At 40.2% G+C, this 19746-nt stretch overlaps 1 protein-coding gene across 3 annotated transcripts in view; it reads right to left on the bottom strand.

Annotated features, from left to right (window-relative positions):
- MEGF11 (multiple EGF like domains 11) overlaps positions 1-19746 on the bottom strand; it is a 434557-nt gene that overhangs the window by 44163 nt on the left and 370648 nt on the right. For 2 of the 3 annotated variants that reach the window (XM_018552848.1, XM_018552850.1), the window contains exons 17-20: positions 18080-18208; positions 5452-5580; positions 3871-3999; positions 3512-3745 (exon numbers count right to left, since the gene is read on the bottom strand). In XM_018552848.1, the coding sequence (XP_018408350.1) occupies positions 3512-3745; positions 3871-3999; positions 5452-5580; positions 18080-18208 (621 nt within the window). The remainder of the gene's footprint in view (positions 1-3511; positions 3746-3870; positions 4000-5451; positions 5581-18079; positions 18209-19746) is intronic. The other variant, XM_018552849.1, reaches the window with a different exon arrangement.

Genomic DNA, 19746 nt, shown 5'->3' with positions numbered 1-19746 from the left:
GGGGGGGGGGTCTGAAAATGTGAGCCAGTTACACAAATGGGGGTCCATCAGTTGGTATGGGTGCTTCCCCCTGTTGGTGTCAATATTTGTCGGGGGTCCTGGCACCTCGGAACTTGTGAGCAGTAACTGTCCTCAAGCTGGTTGGGGTGCGGCTGGGGACATGGAAGCAGTTTGCTGACGGGCACCCAAAGACCCCTCCTCGGATCCAACAGTCATTAAGATTATTTATTTGTATATTATTTTGTTTATTATTTTGGTTACTGTTAACGTTTGTTTGGTTAATAAAAGGGCTGCTGTGGCCATTTAAATCCATGTCACACAGTCTGTGTGTTTATTGGGGTTTTAACAGAGGGACGTAATCAACAAATCCATCAGTCATGAGTAGTTCAGTAATACAAATGATCTTGTATAATGTGGCATTCTAGTTTTTACTAAATGACACCAGAAAGCAGTAATTGATGACATGGAGTAATGGCCCATGACTGCAAATTATCCCTAATATTGTGTGAAGACAGTAATAGTGCGTGGTGGAAAATGATATAAAAGACGTCACTGCATTTAAAACAGCAATGTAAGGTTGATCTACTAGAGGGAAAGAGGCTGTTCATCCAGTAAAGGTGCCCATACACCTTGCGGTTATCGTTCGAAAAACTAATGAGATCGTTTTTTTAATACAATAATCGGCCAGATGATGGGAAGTGAATGATTAGAATTACTGTACAACTGGCCGCATTTCCTCTAATGAGCAGGCTAGAAAACTTTGAATTGTATGAAAATCGATGGATTAGTGGCGTTTTTGCATTAAAAAATCGCAACATAAACACTGCACATCCGCAAACGAAAATCGACCAAATTGGTCAGTTAGTATTGCTAACGAACAATAATTGAAATCCACATTGGTCTGTGCATGATGGGGCAGTCGTGCGGAAATCGAACGATGGTTTGATGAAGGCACGGAAAAAAATCATACGATAATTGTAAGGTGTAACCTTATACACCTTAACCTTAAATGTTAATGAATAAGGTATACTCAATCACATGCGAGGGAAAAAGAAAAAAAAAAAGAGTTTTTCCTAGCACATAATAGGTATTCAGAGGGAACACAGAAACATTCACTTTGAACAGTGAAATGACACTTTTGCTAGGTGAACAGTATTTACCCATTTAGTAAATCAACCACAATATGTTTTAGGGTCTCTTCTATAGAAAAATCTGGCTGTTACATACAAATTAAAGGGTCTATATTGCCCACAGTTAGCAGTCAATTTTTAAGACCAATGAAGACTACTTGCCAGTTGGACTCTGTCCACAGTAAAAGAACCAAGTAAAAGAAAATGTTTTTTAATGTTGAACAATAGACAATACAACATTCAAGTTACTCCAGCATTGCTTTTCTGTTTTGACATGTATGGTTAGAGTTATTCTTTACATTTACTAAATAATTCATGGCACATTCGGCAACTAGTGCAAAATTGTAAAAATGCGATTACTAAATCCTTGTTGTAGAAAATTCATTCCAATTCTGTTCATATACCAATAACATAATCTCCTATATAACTGTACTAGTATGCAGCTCATTATCGCAGCACACAGATATATAATTGAACTAGATATTGCCATGCTGAGATAGAGTTTCACAATGAACAATGGGACATCCAGAGCATTATAATAATCTCTTTCTCTCTTTCTCTCTCAAGCGTAATAGCATTAACATGTTACACCTAGTGTGCGACTTTCCATAGGCTGCATTTAACTCTTTACTCTGAGAGGCTTATCAGCCAGGTGAAATAAATGGCTTCACTGAAAGATGAACTTCAGGCACCTCAGCTCTCAGAAGGTATGTTTCCAGAACACTACCGCATCACAGCTGGCAAGTTTGACCATTCTGCTAGTTGCATACATACTCATACATAAATCTTTTGTGACAGATCACAAAGCCTGGCCCCTCCACCTACCTGTTGTCACTGAAAGCCTGCAGCCAGCTGAGGACGTTGCCGTGCAGAAGCCCAATCGCAAACCTACCAGTACCCAGCTTTTCTAAAGGTACAGGGTTTGGGGCTGACTTGAGGTTTGAAGTTCATACACTGGGACTGATCTGAAGTCTGAAGTTTATGCACTGGGGCTGATCTGAGGTCTGAAGTTCATGCACAGGGGCTGAGCTGAGGACTGAAGTTTATGCACTGGGGTTGATCTGAGGTCTGAAGTTCATACACTGGGACTGATCTGAGGTCTAAAGTTCCAAGCGGCCCAGTTACCGGATCGTATAATTACTTCTACTTAAAGCCAGCCGCCGGCTCTACAAAACTGCACTGCAAGGGTTAAGTGCTCTTTTACTTCTAGGTGCAAAAATTAGGGCTGGTAATGATTAAAAATTTTGTGTTCGATTAATCGAAATTTTTTAAAATCGATTAATCGATTCATTTCGATTAATTATAAGCCATTATTACACAGCCAAGCGAACTGTATAACTGTAAGACAAAAAGAAAGAGAAAGGTGCCCACCCTAGTGCATATGGTCTAATGTACTATTGCTACATTCCTCTATAGCTGCTGGTATTCTGCACTGCGCCGCTGTATAATGTACTATATTGCACACCACACTTTTTTTTTTTACTTCCACCGCGCCAAGCTTGCTCCCATGATGGACTACAATCTTAACACAAACTAGTCGTCAATCACTGGAGCCTTTTTTTATCCGATTAACCGATTAATCGAACTTAATAATCGGCCAACTAATCGATTATGAAAATAATCGTTAGCTGCAGCCCTAGCTAATTTTAGTGTAAGGATTCACTAGGGGAAGGGGGGAGGAGTCCGGTGACATCGATGTCCGTGACGTCACCGGATCTCCGAGGAACTCCCGGAAGACCCGGAAGCTGGCGGAAAGGTGAGTTCCGATCAAAATAATTTTGATCGATCAAAAAAATTAACGATTAATCGAAGGATTAATCGTTAATTTCCGCAGCCCTAGCAAAAATTTAAAAAAAGTTATACTCACCTAATCATCCGAGCCGGCTTGCTCTTAGACAGGTCCTTCCAGTGTATCTCCCCCTCTCTGCTGCAGTGGTTTATGGACCCATCACATTCTATACACATTGTACAGGACATGAGGAGTAGAGGAGCAGAGGAGTAGAAAGGCAGGAGGGAGCGATGTAGGATTCAGGTGAGTAACATTTAAAAAAAAAAAATGTTTACCTAGACCAAAACAAGCACTTAACCCTTGCAGTATGGGGGTAGCCCTACTGCAAAGTTCAGAAAAATGTTTTCCTGGCGTTCTTCCTTAAACAGTGTGCCAAATTAAAGCTGTAGATGTCATTATAACATTTGTTTAGGAATGGAAATTAGTCATAGAGGTATTGTTAAGTTACCGAACACATGGTGAAGCTGCTAAAGTTGGCTTGGGCATCAAGGCATCAGTGACCTCAGGGCACAAAATGGGGTTAAGCTTTAGTCAATATAAACAACACACTATAATGAAATAGTACAAGGTGGCGGCAAGCCATCCAACGCACCTGCAAGAGAGTAGTCTGTACTGGTCATGCGCATGGCTGGGGTGTACGACACATTAGGCATTTCATGATCTTTGTCCTTTTGTCTCTGCCGGTACCATAAGAAGAGTCCTAACAAAGTCATGATGATCAGCAGCAGGACAATGACCCCAATGATGGCACCCGCTGAGTGTCTTTCAGAGCCATGGGCTGGGCTAATTTTAGTGTAAGGATTCAGTTCTTCCATCATTAGAGCAGCTACAAAAAAAGGAACACAGAGAATAAAAAGTCTTTCATTAAAAAGCATGATGCACACCAGTACAGTCTCAAACTTTGAGAAATGCAAAGCTGATTTTACAGCCACACCGAATAGCGTCTCTCACCCTGGTCACAGCGGATGCCTTTGAAGCCAGGGTTGCAGTAGCAGGTCCCTGTAACGTGGTCACACGTGGCATTGTTCGAACACTCGCACAGCTGCCGGCAGCCGTATCCAAAGGTTCCTGGTGGGCACTCTGCAGAGAAATAGAATGAAACCACTGAACGCAATAAGAATGCAGGACAGATATGACTGCACACACACTTGTAGATCACAAGCCATTTGTTGCTGCTAAACACATTAGCTATAACAGCGGAGGGGCCATCACAAAAACACAGACCATTGATAAGAATAAAGTTCTGCAGCTTACTAAACGAACAGATCTTTTTTCTGTCCACTCCTCCTGTGTAGAGATATACTTTGTTAAGGCAAATCTACAAGGAAAATGGCTATTGAGGCAATTGCAATCTTTTGCTATCATATGTTTTTATTGATTAAAGTATATCTCTAGCCAAAACAGTTTTTTCCAGTTTTGGGCAGAGTAAGGAAGGACTAGAACCCATGTCAGGATTTTATTGCTGTGCCCCCACTAGGGGGATTCACCTTCTCGTTTTGTCCTGGTTATTATTGTGATATAAACAGAAAGAGTTGGTAATTCCAAAATTTTAGAGTTGTCATCAGATCAGGAATAGATAGGAAATCTTCGAATGAAGACACCTGTTCTTGTGACAATTGTCCAAAGGTGCCCATACACTGGCCGAACTTCGGAGGCTTTTTAATGTACTGGCTGAAATTCGCACAGTGTGTGGGGCTGTCGGCTCCTCTTCAGCCGGTATTCCTCGATCAGCTGATCAAGGGGCGGCTGGAATATCTTTGAGTGATGAGAGCTGGCAGCCTATGAGCTGCCCGCTCTGATCGGGTATTCTGACAGGTGCCGGCGCTACCTGTCAGAATACAATGCAATCAGCGGCGATAGCTCGATCCACATGCTGTTTGTGTTGATGCAGGAATCGCGTCCATTTCTTTAGTTCAGCCCGCGGGTTGAACAAAAGAAATTGACAGGTGTATGGCCAGCTTAAGACTAGAATAGGCCTAAATTTGTAGAGATTTCCCCTCACTTCCTTTTGTATTGCTGGGACATGAAGTACAGCAAAATATCCCCAACAGTATATGGACTTGAAAAAAAAGAACCCTTTCCATACTCTATCCAGTTAAATAAAATATTTGGCTGTACTGTACATACACTTTAATTCCTATTTGGCTTTACGTGCTGTAGATACAATTTTTAATTACTTCGTTTTAATTTGGTAAAGTATTTAGAACAGAACGTTATTGTTTTCACAAACTTTGTGGACTACTATGGATTTTTACAATAACTAATAATAATGTGATTAATGGCATATTCACAAAATGTTTAGATTTATTTTAAATGTTAATTTTTCTGCAAAAGTTTATTATGGGGATGACAGCCTTGTGTAGTTAGAACATGCAATGTAAAAAGCTCCCCCATATCCCAGCCATTATGGGGATCATGTAGATGAGGCAGGCAGACAGAAAGACAGACATAGAACAGGACATTGTTCAATGCAGGCTGTATGTGAGCTGAAAATATTGTGCAGGACTAGACGCTGGCTGACATGTCACTTACTCTGCTCGCAGTGTTTGCCTGTGAATCCTGTCCTACATGTGCACTGCCCAGTGATGTGGTCACAGTCGGCTCCGTTATGGCACTGGCAGACATTGGCACAGTCCTTTCCATAAAAAGATGATGGGCACCCTGCAGAACCAGAATAACATCACCATACACCCAATTATAGACAGGGGGAGACATAGTCCCCACTAGTACTGAGTTTCAGAGGCTTCCAATCAAACGTATCTTAGTTTTTAATTGGAAGCATGGGTAAAAGCAGAAAGTACATACAGTAAATGACGCACCCTGTCTATAGCCATTAGCATTACTACCATAGTTGCATTGCCATTGTTTTTCCACTTCCTGTAACAGACCAAGCTGTTTAGCAAATGTGGTAGTTGCAGAGTTAGAACAAACCATATTACACTTACAGTGGTCAGCTTCATTTCATACGGCTTAAAGCCAACATTAAACTCACTTTATCTGGGTCACCCTGGACCCACCCCTGGCTGGACAGTGAAAGGATAAGCAGTACAGTGATGAGCTCTCCGTCACTCTTTTTTTCTCATCCTACCAGCATGCCTAACCAGCCTTGCTGCAAGACTGCTGATACCTGGTCAAATTTAGGCACTTGAGACTACTTGCATTTAAGAAAAAAAAAATCAAAGTAAAATAAATTTAAAAAATAGAGTAAAATTTTAAAAAAGTGGATCTCTGTACTTACCATAAAAAAAACTTTTCTTAAAAGACGTTCATTAAAAGACACAGAATTCAGAGACAATTGGTTATACTGCAATATACAAGAGCATTTGGACAATGGCAAACAAAAAAACAGTGACCAGCCTGGTATAACCTCGCCTACTCCAAGCATGCCTCAGTTTTGTAACAAATAGTGCCAAGAGCAAGCCTAAAAACACAGAAAAGGGTGGGGCCTGTGTCCATCATTGAATTTCCAACAAAGAGATGTTACAATAAGTACAAAAAATCTAGTTTTTGTTCTCATTCATTGAGGGACTCAGGGTTCAGAAACAATAGGGATGCCCAACTACAATAACAAAAAACAAACTAGGGACTGTTAAAACGTGAGACCGTGTGAACAGAAAAACAGGTGGCAGTCTTGCAAATCTGGGAAACACTTGCTTAATGCTGAAACATCCAAGAAGCACAGACCTAGTACAGTGTGTCTTGAGTGGAACTGATCCTTAAGATCATGAGTTTGGAAAATGATTTGTATGAGCCACAGAGAAATGGTGGAAAAGCAACTGGTTCCCCCTTGTGGGGACCCATCAGGGATGACAAAGCTGGAGTCAGTCTTTCTAATGGAAGAAGTGGTACAAAGGAAGACATGCACACCTCAAACTACAGCCAGACAATTAAAGGAAATTTTCTTCTGATGTGCTGGCAAAAGGACGGAAGCAAAAATGTCCTGGTTGAGGTGGAAGGCCAAAACCACCTTGGGAAGGAAAGAACTAGGCATTACAGGACAAAGCCTCTAGTTCAGATACATACCTCACAAAGGTGTTTGCCTGAGGAAGGCAACCTTGTGGGTGAGAGTGGAAAAGAGAATATTCCTGATAGGTTCAAAGGACATTTTGAAGTGCTGGGAAAAGCAAACTCAATGGAGCCACAGATGGGTGCAAAGAGGGGACTACATGAGAAACACCTTGCACAATACCTTCTATATGTAATGGTTGACTTCCTGGAAGTGGAATTCCGACTGGATCCTGATTGTAAGACTTTCCAGTCAAGATGTCAAGTGTTGTAGACACAACCAAATTGCTCAAAGCTTAGGAGATCGGGAGATGGGATTCCTCCAGTATCTAAATACCCTGCACCAACAGTATAAAGTATATAGGACTCTCCAGCTTGTTAGGCTGTTGGACCTTTTAACAATTTTCCCCAAAAAATTGGAAGGAGGGATTTAACCAACTCTAGAGCTGACCTCCTGAGCCACCAGACTAGAGACAACCTGTTCCATTGTGTCAAGTGAATCAGTTTGTCAAGAGGACTTGTCTGCAGGGGAAATTGGGAGCCCAGGGCATGTGGCTTGGGTTTGGTCTATGAGGCTGAAGCCTGGGAGTAACAAAAGGAACTCTTCTTGGCCTCAGGAGGGAGTTGATTTTTCCCAACTTGAGACCTAAGCTTCTTCTGCTGGGGTAGGTGAATACTCCTACCCATGGTGACATCATTGATGAAGATGTCTAAGGCAGCTCCGAAGAGACATTGTCCCTAGAAGGGCATGCACAGTAAACGCTTTTCACATACCTGCCTTGCAGTCCAACATTTCAACCAAGGAATTCTCTGAATGTTAACTGATAGGGGAAATAAGACAGGAGACATCCATTAACCCATCTAAACAGTAGCGCAGGGCAGTTGGCATAAACTTTAATTGCTCCACAAATAGTGAATTAGTGTGGATTCCATTTAGTCCATTCCACTAATGTTCAACAGGCTAACATCATGGTCATGGCAGGTTGCAATGCAGGGCCTGCTAGAGAAAACAAGGTTTTCGGAGAGCATCTCTACACGTTTATCTGTGGGAGTATATTTAAGACAGGACACTGCCAGATCAACTGTGGAAACAGCCCACTTCTTAAAATAAGCTACACACAGCTCCTTCATGTCCTCCAACCGAATCTAGAAGAGCCAAAATGGTCTGAGCTGTTTTCCCCCGGCTCTGAACCTGGAAAGCAATTTGTGGCTAGCTAACACAGTACCCAGATATCTGAGAAAGTGCCATAAGCAGATAACAGTGCCTAAAGATCGCATTCCAGACAGTCCCTGTAATTGCCCAAAGCTATTGCTGAGGATACCCTAGTCCAGATAGCTGCATACGAGACCAGCTCACTATGTGTAGATGAAGTCTTGTTTCTGAATCCTGTGTCCATCATTGAATGGAAAAGAAAATCCTGTTGCTGTAACTACTTAGAAGGTACCTAAAACTAATTAAAATGTGTTAGTTGGAGTTAAGCTTGAGTTTGTTTACTCCTACCTAATGTCCATTTAAAACTATATGTCCACCTAAGATGACCCTGCCTAAAGGGTCACAACGCTGATTTGCAATTTCACTGCAGAACAAAGAATGATGTCACCCTTGCACAGGAAATGACAAAATAACAGATATGGGGAGAATCAGGAAAACAACTGCTGCGTTAATGCTACAAACAGACTGCATCATATATGTAACTTTTTTATTCTACCCATTGTTCAACTTTAAGTGATGATCAATGAGAGAGGAAAACAATTTCAATCAGATACTTCATTTCTACTGTAGCGTATTTCAGTTACAGCAAAGTGAAGTTTCCAGACTAATTAGCCCATGCCTCTGCTATACCTGCAGCGCCTGCTCTGATAACTGCAATGCATGCCAATGTAAGAGAATGCAGCATCAGCAGAGCAAACAGAGAATTATTGCTTAAACACTGCACATTGTTCCTGTTTCAAAGAAATTCGGATCCGAAATTCGTTAACGGAATTTCGGATTTCGGATATAATTCGGAAACTGCCATTCGGATTTCGGATGCCCCGAAATTCGGAATTTTAGGAAAATTCGTACGAATTTCGATTCGTAACGAAACGAATCGCACATGTCTAATTGTAGGTCGATGGTAGAGGAGCTAAGGATTGATATATTGGTTTTCATCTACTGTTAACCTTATCACAAAACAAAACCAGTTTAAGGTGGAGGTCTCTTTGAAAATATCCAATTTATTTAAAAGTCATAAAGAGCCTGTTTCCTTTAATTTGTTTGTCTAGGAAGTATTTCAAAGTGCATCACTTCCATGGCTCCATATTTCTTCTTTCCTAGTATTTAGGACTTGAGAAACTGCAAGCTAATAAAAATAAGGTCACAATCTGACCATACTTGCTTCCTATATATAGCTGACAAGTCTGATATGTGCTTCATCAAGGAGACCAATGCTGTCCCCCATCATCCATTATGCAGAACATGTCAGGTTTCACTTTAACAATACAGAGGGGATAATTACTGGTCACATAAATCAAATCAGATCATGATGATGATGAAATAAATTGTTTAAGGACCTCTATTGCAAAAAAATATTAAATTCTGATAAGTAAACACATACTGTATAATGATAGTATTCACTAGGGATGCACCGATACTTTTCGAGTACCAGTGCAGATACTTGGCATTTTCATGAGAACTACCAGGGTTGCAGCGGTTGCAGCTGGGACCCGGCTCCGGCACTCCACCACTGTCCTGAAATCATTAGTCTGTATTGTTTTAGAAAAACTGTCACATGACAATAAACAAAAATGTATCAGTACTTGTACTTGTAAGTACTCGGCAAGTACCAGTACTCGCAAAACTGGTATCTGTGCATCCCTTTATTTATATTTATAAAAACAAAATCGTACGTTAAAACAGAGATGTACAAATCCCAGGAGCTCCGTGTGCTCCTTACAAATGACAGCTGCCTCCTAATTTTTGAAGTATCGGTACATGTACTCGTACCGAGTACAGTACTCGGTATCTGTGCAAACCTAGTATTCACGTCTTTATTTATATTTAAATTTACATGCAGACCAAGCACGTCTAGCAAAAGTGACAATGATGGGATTAGACAAACTACAACACTGCCAGTCAGCCATAGAAACAAATAAAAAAAATATATACGATTGGAATATAAAATACATTTGAAAGCAAAACTTAGCAGTATTAAAGTTTTCCCAACCCCTTGTCACTGTTACTCTTGCTGGACAGCTTGGTCTGTACATGAATGTGGAGAAAGACATAAAGGAAGGTATGATAAAAAAGGAATATACAATATATATGCAGAATACTATCATTACAAGAATCAACTAAATACGGTTGTCATAATAAAGTATTTTTTATACTGGTTCTCTTAATACAAAACATCAGCAGTTGTTTCAATCTTCAAGGGAGGAGATACTGACATTACTAATCCCCAGTTTGCCACATCAGGGCCAAGAGGATACATATGGATTATTGTATATTTTCTTAGTGAGATGAGATCCCTTGAAGTGGACTAGTTCCCAGCTTCTTCTACAGAACCCACCAGTCTGTCTCTGCTGAATTCTCTCCTTTGCATTACAGAGAATTCAAGAAAAAGACAAGACACGGGGCTATGGTATTTTAGCAGAGCCTAGAACCTTAATGGGAAGATCTTTTTGTCTTAGTCCCCAAGAGGTGTAAGAAGCCAGCTAATTGTCAAAAGACTATGCTCCACTAAACATGTAGGCTGTATCTAAAGCCAATTTTTATTTTATTTTGGATAGGACTAAGGGATGGTATTGTTTGCCATGTGGGGGAGATTGTCATTAATTTCCTGTCCTGTAGACACAACAGGAAGTGAAAAGATATCTCTCTAAAATAAGGAAATACTCTCTTAGACAGCTGTCACCAAAACAAGTGTCTCCACTCAAAGATTTCCCTTCTATTCCTGTTCTGCTGGCAACTCAAAATTAAGGATTTTCCATTACTTTTAATGTAACAGTGACAATGGTTACCAGGGCAAATTGAGAGGGTGAATCTCTAACAGGGGCACAGCATTATAAACATGACAGGGTTTAAAACCCCTCATCACTCTATGCAAAACAAAAAACAGTTTGGCTATAGATATCAGCTTTGGGTGGACTTGCCCTTTAATGCTGCAGTGGCCATATGGATAAGAAGCCTTTCTTTTAAGTACTGCAGAACTCTCCTTTCTATAGAGCTGGATGTTATTGTACATCCCATCCCTGCTCAATATATAGCTTATTCATAATATTATGTCTATCATATTCTGAAAATACTGTGCTCTGTTATGATTAGAGACATCATTATCATCATAAGCAGCACATGCTCATCACTTTTCATTATGCTAATCATTTCATTTCCTTTCCTGTTCGGCCCTGCTGGGAATGCTGTGCTTTAACAGTAACTATTTCCAATAATAGTGATGCTGAGGACATGTTGTGTTAGGGGCTCTTCCTAAAAATGAAGTCATGTGACATAGCTGTGGCTACCTAGCTTACAACCATCTGATCTGATATGGCACTTATGGATTGATCTTTTTTTTAATAAGAACTACTGTATCTGATCTGTTAATAAAACAGCATTTATATCATTACTTTCCTTAGAGTGTCCTCTAAATGCATTTCAGTATGTACTGAATGGATTTGTTTATTGGTACACACATCATTAAAATGTTACAAAATATACGATATTTCCGGCTTCCTTCTGGTATTGTAGCCTTGTCACAATGTCTGCATTGCATATTAGGCAGCAATTTTTTTCCATTACCCAGTGATGCAACACAAACAGGTTTATTTCATAGACAGTATTACAATCAATGGTGATGTAAAAATGCATAACCAATAGCAACCGATCAAATTTGATCTTTTGCTAGTTCCTCTCAATTACATGAATAAAAGGTGAAATCTAATTGGCTGCTAGTGGTTATCTCTCATTCTGATCTCTGCTCCGATCACTGGACCCGGAAGTGATGTGTATTACATCACTTCCAGTGTCACTATTTACATTCTCCGGCTCTTAGAGCCAGGAGATGAAGCTGCGGAAGCAGATTTCTGATGCGTCCATAAAGAGGAACTGCCAAACCCTATCTGCTATTACATAGGGGGCTTGTTAGCTCCCTATGTGATAGCAATAAAGTTAGAGTTAAAAAAAATTGTTTAAAAATTTTAAAAAATGAAAGTAACATACAAAAAATTTAAAAAATGCAAAATTTTTTCTTTAAAGTCCCTACCCCTCATGTGCAAGCACATACACACGCAAGCTGCGCCTACGTGAGAAAACGACAATTGCACATGTTACATATTGGCACGAACGTTGGAGTGAGATCAATAATGCTAGAGCAATAATCACTGTTGAGCAGTGAAAGCGTTTAAAGTGTTCCCTATGGGATATTTTGGGTATTGAAATTTTTTTGCGGCTTCACGGGCGAATGCAATTTTAAGGCTTGACATGTTTGGTATCTATTTACGCGGCGTGACCCCGTCTTTTATATTTTACCCAAAATTTTTTAATTTAGTTTATTTTATCCTAAAAATACTGGTTTGATAAACATTTGTGCAAATACTGTGAGACATAAAAAATTGCAACTAGCATTTTTTTTATTCTCTGCTTTCAGAACATATATCATTGTTTGGGGGTCTGAAGCTGTTTTCTAGCCAAAAATTTATATTTTATCATGTGTGGGCAAATACTAAGAAATGGCTCCGGACAGCAAGTGGTTAAAGCTTGCTGTCTCACTATGGGTGTAACCTGACAGAGGTTGTTACCCATCTCTACTCCATACAAAACTAGATATTTTGGACTTAAAGGTAAAAAAAAAAATCATAAGCCGCTGTAAGGCTCAATGTACCTGTTGGTTTTTAGTTGCGTTCAGGATGCATGGGATTTTAATAATCAAGTGTCATTTTTTTCCAATTATACTTTTAAAGTTCAAAAGTCTCAGAATCTACAAAGCACATTGCAGAATTTAGCGGGACTGTCCCAGTATGTGAACAGAATCCTGCAGTCTTTAGATCAAGGACATGTCCTGTCACAAAAGTGAACAAACTGGTTTTGGGACAGCTGGACAGCTGTCCAATGTAAAAGCAAATGGACAGCCACCAGGCCAAGCTGTCCACCATGAAAGTTTATAGGCGGCCCGGACAAATTGCAGGACTGATGAACTTGGTTTAGGGCATTTTTCCGCACAATGACTACCAATATGGGGAATATTTCCTTTTATTGACCACTGACGCAGAACATTTTTTTCTCCCATGAACACTGGGGAGTTTTTAACTATACCTACTGAAGTATTGCTCTTTAAGCCACGCCCACTACTCAGTACGATGCAATATAGCCAGACACCTAGGTGTCCCTCTTTCTGAAGTTATAAAGTAGGAAGATAGGTCATGACAGCAGGCAGGGTTCAGATGTGAAGAGAAACAGCAAAAGTCACTGTTGAGACTCCGAAGGCATAAAAACGTAAATCCACTAGAGAAAAAACTGAACTCTGCCATGGGTGATGAGTGTGAGATCTGAATATATATTGTCATTATGAACTAATCAGCATTTCTAATTTTGCACATTGGTTCACAAACACCTTCTCACACATGACTGGTGCAGGGCATGCACTAATTAACATAGTTGCTTCCAATCTGCTTCATTGGATCTGCACCCAACACATAACCACAGGTAGCAACCCTGCGAGATGCTTCCTTCATCTGGCCCACATAGTTTTAACACTATCAAGCAACCAAAGAGAACCAACATATTGTTGCCTAATACAACTGCCAAACAGGGATTAGCTCTGCAAGGTTGCTCCCAGTTCTTTCCTACATGCTGAACAATGAAACATTTTACATGCCATAACTTAATCAGTACTGTCTTTGTATTTCTTTTTTCCCCCCAATTGCAAATGTCAATATCTATTCCATTTCCCTAAAAGTATAATTTTATAAACCATGTTCAGTTTTTTTTTAATAAAGTGGTTTCCATACAGGGTAAAATGCAGTTTGGCCACTATGTTAAATAAAATAATAATATTACTAAGCAATAAAGTATTACTAACAGTATTAAGCGTGTTCCTTTACACTCATGTCAAAAATGTAGATCTCTTAACACAGAAGCAGTTAATATTGTAAAACAAGGGGTTGATCTGAAGCATCATGTACAGAAGTGTTAAGGCTGATGATGGTTCCAGTGAAGCTTTCTCTTCTATATTACTTTAGAATTGTGATTGAAAGGCTTTTTGACATCTTAAGCACTTTTATGTTCGCACTGATGGAATATTTATATTGTGTAATCATCAGATCTACCTTTGGAACCATTTGCCTTTACTTATGCTGTATCTACACACCATAAAGTTATTTTGTATAAAAGTGCATAAGAAAAAAGGAGCCCTCTGTAATTTGTGAGTATATCTGCTACAACTGGAAGAACAAATAACAGGATGGCTCTATTGGAGTGTTGCTTTTAAAGTGACACTAAACTCGGGAGTTAAATCTTAAAAATGCATTCAAGTACCATAAATATTAACAAAAATGTATCTTATTTGTGTATCACTCGGCTGTAGATCCTCAAATCATCTCTGAATTGGTGCTGACACTGTCCTTCATTCTGGAGGGGGGCTAATTTTGTTCCCCATGGTGCCACCGCTCCAAGCTCACCCCTGTGATGGATTACAATCTCACATTTTGTTGAGCGAGCTTGGAGTGATGGCTACAACACACAGGCACCATGGGGAACAAAAGCAGCCACCCTCCAGAAGGAAGGACAGTGAGATACATTTGTGTTAATAGTGAAGATACTTGAATGCATTTTTAAGATTTAAGTCCTGAGTTTAGTGTCACTTTAAATTTAATGCATAGGGCACTTGCTTAGCACTCGGTCAGGAGGCCACTGCTAAAACAGATTGAAACTTTCCTCATCATTTGCTAAACTTGGTCATATGACATTACAAATCATATGCAAGCACCCGACTCTACACATTGTACTCTAGTTCTACTTCCAGTAAGCTGAAACCAACCCCTGAACGCAAGTGTGGTGTTATACCACAACCCAACCCATGCCCCAATTTGTTTAAAGCATACTTGAAATAACTGAACTGTAGTTCAAAATTAACTAGTGGGTTTCTCCAGCTTAACTGTGCAGCAAAGCCACCCAAGAGCTCCAAATTTTGGGGACCTCTGGTATACCAAGTTTACCCAACTCCAATGGTCAAAAGCCTGGCCATGGCCCTTCTGATGTCTCACTACTAGCCATGCAGTGTAATAGGCGCCCTGCCAACAGTATGGCAGAGCAGGGAGCTGGGACTGAGCACCCAATGATGGGAGCCAAATGATATTTGTAAATCAGAGCACCCTGGGTTTTATAGTCAATTGAACAGCTGATCAGGTGTTCAGGCACCTAAGGGTTCCTCTTATTGCATATGCTAAGGCATAGTAGTTAAACTTTATTTGTGACTTCAGGTTTGCTTTCAGAATCATTAGCTCTGATCAACTTCTGACTATAGCAATTTTTAAATTGTAAGTGGCCATTTTGTAACTGTTGATTGCCATATGTACAATCGTATGCACATATCTAATTAATTATGGGTTGCCATTGTTTAGCATTATTTTTAATTTTCAGTTGTGCACATATTTTTGTACAATAGATGAACAATGTGTTCTTTGTTTGTTTTTACATCTGCAGAGATCCACTTTGCTATTTTAGGTCAACGCAATACTATGAATGATGTTTAAATAAGAGAATGGCAAAAGCAGCTCAGCAGACACCAGGAGAGGGCAGTAAGCTACTCTGATGGCTGGATTCCAAATCTGAATCCAAGTTAGAATTATAGATCGCTCCTCTTTGCTCCCTTGTCAAGTTCACTGTGAAAAGTCTCAGGACAGGTCAAGAGGTGTTACCGCATTAAAAGTCATTACAATACATTAAAACAAAGAAGACCTACTCTTGTACTAAAATTAAAGTTAGTAAAAACACTTGATTTCTTCACATCACCAAGTATATGCTGCACACTTATGTCGATTAGTAAAGCAGAACTGTTGTCTAAACAATAAACTCCAATTGCAGAGTAGGTTACATCTCTAAAAATACCAGTTTTATCTCATTTGAAATTGCGGTGTCTACTAATGTGCATATTAGCTCACCCCTTTTAAACGAACCTGTCAGTTCCGATCAGTAGGGGATCAGTGCAAAGAACCCCTCCGCTGCTGATCGGAGCAGTTCACAATAGATGTCACCATTGTGACATCCGTGTCTGTCCATTTGTTTCCTCCATCTTACCATGGAGGGAAAAAAATGAACTTACTGGACCTATGTTAGGTCTATGGGGAGTCGGGTGTAAATTGACATGTTTGTTTACATCAGAATAACCCCAATCTGTCACGATCAGGTCTGCCATAATAAAATTGTTCTGTTTTGTTTTCCGGACCTAGATGGAGTTGGGGGTAATCGGAAGTAAACGGAGGCATGTCCATTTAGATCCAGCTGCCCATAGAGTAACATTGGGCTTCCGATTAGATCTTCCTCAAAAAGTGATAGATGGACCTGATTGGGCCACCTATCTGAAAAGGGCCTTACTCAGAAAAATGTGTCATCTTTGCCCACTTCCCTTAAAGTAAATGTATAATGAATATGCTTACCAAGAATATTAGGACTTTTCAAATTCATATTGATAAGTGAATACTATGCGCCCTCTAATTTGCAGTGTGTCACTTTAGCTCTGCAGGGAATGCCATGTTACTAGGATGTGTTCCTATCACCCATCTGTATGACAGGCTGGATTCTCCATAAATGTGTGATTTGTGCAGCTGCAATCTGTCGGGTTGGTCCTCTACAATCTTGTCAGATAACGCAGAGTGCATACATGAAATGGAACATGCAGTGTAACAGGATGGCATAGAAGGATTACTGGATGGCAAGTGAAGTAGGAGAAGGTAGATATCTACTTTCCATTTTAGCAATCTAGTTATTAGTGTAACAGCTGAATAGATACCAAACCACAATCGCTCTCTGAAAGTTATTTTGTTAAGGCAAAACAGTACCCAAAAACAAGAAAAAAAAAAGAATTGCACATTAAAAGAGAACATAACAAAACAAGTTTTTGCTGCAGTATACAGCTTCAATTCAGAGATTTCCTCCACAGAATTGTATTTCTGTGACTGAACAGTGAAAGGAGAAGCAGCACAGTGATGAGCTCATCTCTCTGTCACTCTGCTTTTTCATCTTTTCAGCATGCTTCTCGTCAGCACATGAACTGACTGGCTCCTTGTGCTGCTTCTTTCTCTTACACACCGGCCCTGCTGTACAGGGACTGTAAAAGACTTGGGACCGGCAACAGCACGCCGCCTTCCGGGACCTCGTCCACTCCTCCCCCAGCCAGGTAAGACATCCCCCGAAAATAAGATCTAGTGTTTTATTTCGTGCAAAAAAAATAAATAAGATAGTGTCTTATTTTCGGGGAAACACGGTAGGTCAAATTCAGGTAGTTAAACTGCTTGCATTTAAAGAAGAAGGACTCCAGCAAATGTTTAATTAACCTTTGCAGTGGGGCTACCCCCTCATTGCAAGGGTTAAGTGCTTGTTTGTGTCTAGGTTAAAAAAAAACTATAATTACCCGATACTCCAAGCCGGCTTCTTCTTAGACCGGTCCTTCCAGCGTCTTTCCCCCTCCTATGCAATGGTCAAAGGTCCCGTAAATCATCACACCTATACACTGTGTAGGGAAGTGGGGACGCTGAGGAAGATTCCAATGTGCTGCAGAGGAGAGGACGGGCTGGACGGAGTGCTGTGACAACTGGTCAGGTTGGAGCTTCGGGTGAGTATAACTTTGTTACTTTTGTTAGACAGAAATGAGCACTTAACCCTTGTGGTGCGGGGTAGGCCCACTGCAGAGGTAAATAAAAAGTTTCCTAGAGAACTTCTTTAATTATGTATTAATGATTACAGGGCTAATTAATGTGTGTCTTTTTGATCTGCCTAGTGTTGTCTTGAGGTAAAGACAAGTGGCTATCTTTATATTGTAGAGCTACAAGTACCCAAATATGAGAGACTGTGGGCTGTAGGGGTATTATACAGTAAGTCTGAACAGAAAGTAGTAGATCTGGGCAAGTTACTCAAAGGCAGCAAAAAACACAGGACATCAACAATATATACAACTGTTCTTACTCTGTGTACAGTACAGCCCTGTCCATCCAGGCGTACATTTACATTCCCCATCATATATACTGCACTCGGCATCATTGTGACAGTTACAAGTGTGGATGCAGTCTGGACCCCAAAGACCAGAAGGACATTCTGTTGAAGAAAAGAACACAAAACAAATCCTTACAAATGTACAAAGACTGTTTTCTTAAAATGCTGTCCTGATAGAATTACGCAGGTGGCCATTGCTCTACTCCTTCTGAAAATATTAACTGGGTGGCTGAAACCGCTCCAAGCTCACTCTCATGATGGACTACAATCTCACGTTTAGTTCACTAATTTTTACTGGGATTGTAGTCCATCAGGGGACTGAGCTTGGAGTGGTGGCTACTTTACAACACACACAGGGACCATGGGGAACAAAAATAGCCACCCTCCGGAAGCAAGGGCAGTGTCAGCACCAATTTAGAGATGATTTGTGGATCTACAGTCATGTGATAACAAAAATGTATCTTATTTGTGTAATAGTTAAGGTACTTGAATGCATTTGATTGTAGAGCTGCAACAGTTAATCGATTTAGTCGATTAAAATTGACGATTGACGCAATGCAGTATAACGCCAGCTACAGAGGACTACAAATCCCAGCAATAGTACATTATAGTATAATGTACTATTGCTGCATTCCTCTATAGCTGCTGGTATTCTGCACTGTGCCGCTGTATAATGTACTATATTGCACACCACACTTTTTTTTTACTTCCACCGTGCCAAGCTTGTAAGTAACTAGTAGTCCATCACTGAAGTCTGTTTTTTAAAAAAAATCCGATTAACCGATTAATCGAACTTAATAATCGGCTAACTAATCGATTATGAAAATAATCGTTAGCTGCAGCCCTATTTTATTGATTTAACAACTGAGTTTAGTGTCACTTTAAATGCAAAGCATCAGCATGGCAGACAGGCAACTGACATTTAAAAAAAAAAGGCCAGCGTCATGATGTCAAGATGTCATATTTCTTGTAAACAGCCAATAAGGGAAATGGACAACTTTGTGAACAAAAGAAAAATGATAAGCGATTAAAGTGCATGTGCAGCCAATACTTTTTTGTTTCTTTTTGGATAGAGAAAGAAAGAAATAGAACCCCCGATAGGTTTTATTGTTATCTGGTGCTCCCGTCTTGTCCTGGTAACAACAGTTTTGCCAGAGAGGGAGTGATGGTGAACCACCAACAGACACAATTGTTTTATGTAGAATAGGGGATGGCTAGAATGCCTGTAAATCTGTGCCTCTGATGCAAATTATCCCTCACATCCTGTTTGGTGAAACCATTGTCACCAAGACAGGTAGTGTAGGGAAATCTTTTTTTTTTTAACAGAGCACCGAATAGCATTAAAACCTGGAAGAGGTTCTAAAACTTCCGCACTCTATCCAAAACTAGAAAAAACGTTTTGGCTGGACCTACACTTTAAAGGAGAATTATGGGGAGATTGAAATACATTTACCTTTACAATTAGAGCTGACGTGTGACACTACAGCTGTCACACGTCAGCTCTATAGATCGAGAACTGAGTGACCACCAAAAGCTGATGGCTCAGTTTCCGACCTTCTTCCTGCAGAAAGCGGTAACTGTCAGTCACCGCTTCCCCCCTCCCTTCTTCGTTCATCCGGCGCTGATTGGAGGAACAGACA

Source organism: Nanorana parkeri, unplaced genomic scaffold, assembly GCF_000935625.1.
Source record: "Nanorana parkeri isolate BGI_ZX_2015 unplaced genomic scaffold, ASM93562v1 scaffold98, whole genome shotgun sequence".
NCBI lineage: Eukaryota > Metazoa > Chordata > Amphibia > Anura > Dicroglossidae > Nanorana > Nanorana parkeri.
The sequence above is the reverse complement of the archived record's forward strand: the minus strand, read 5'-3'. Positions and strand labels throughout refer to the sequence as shown.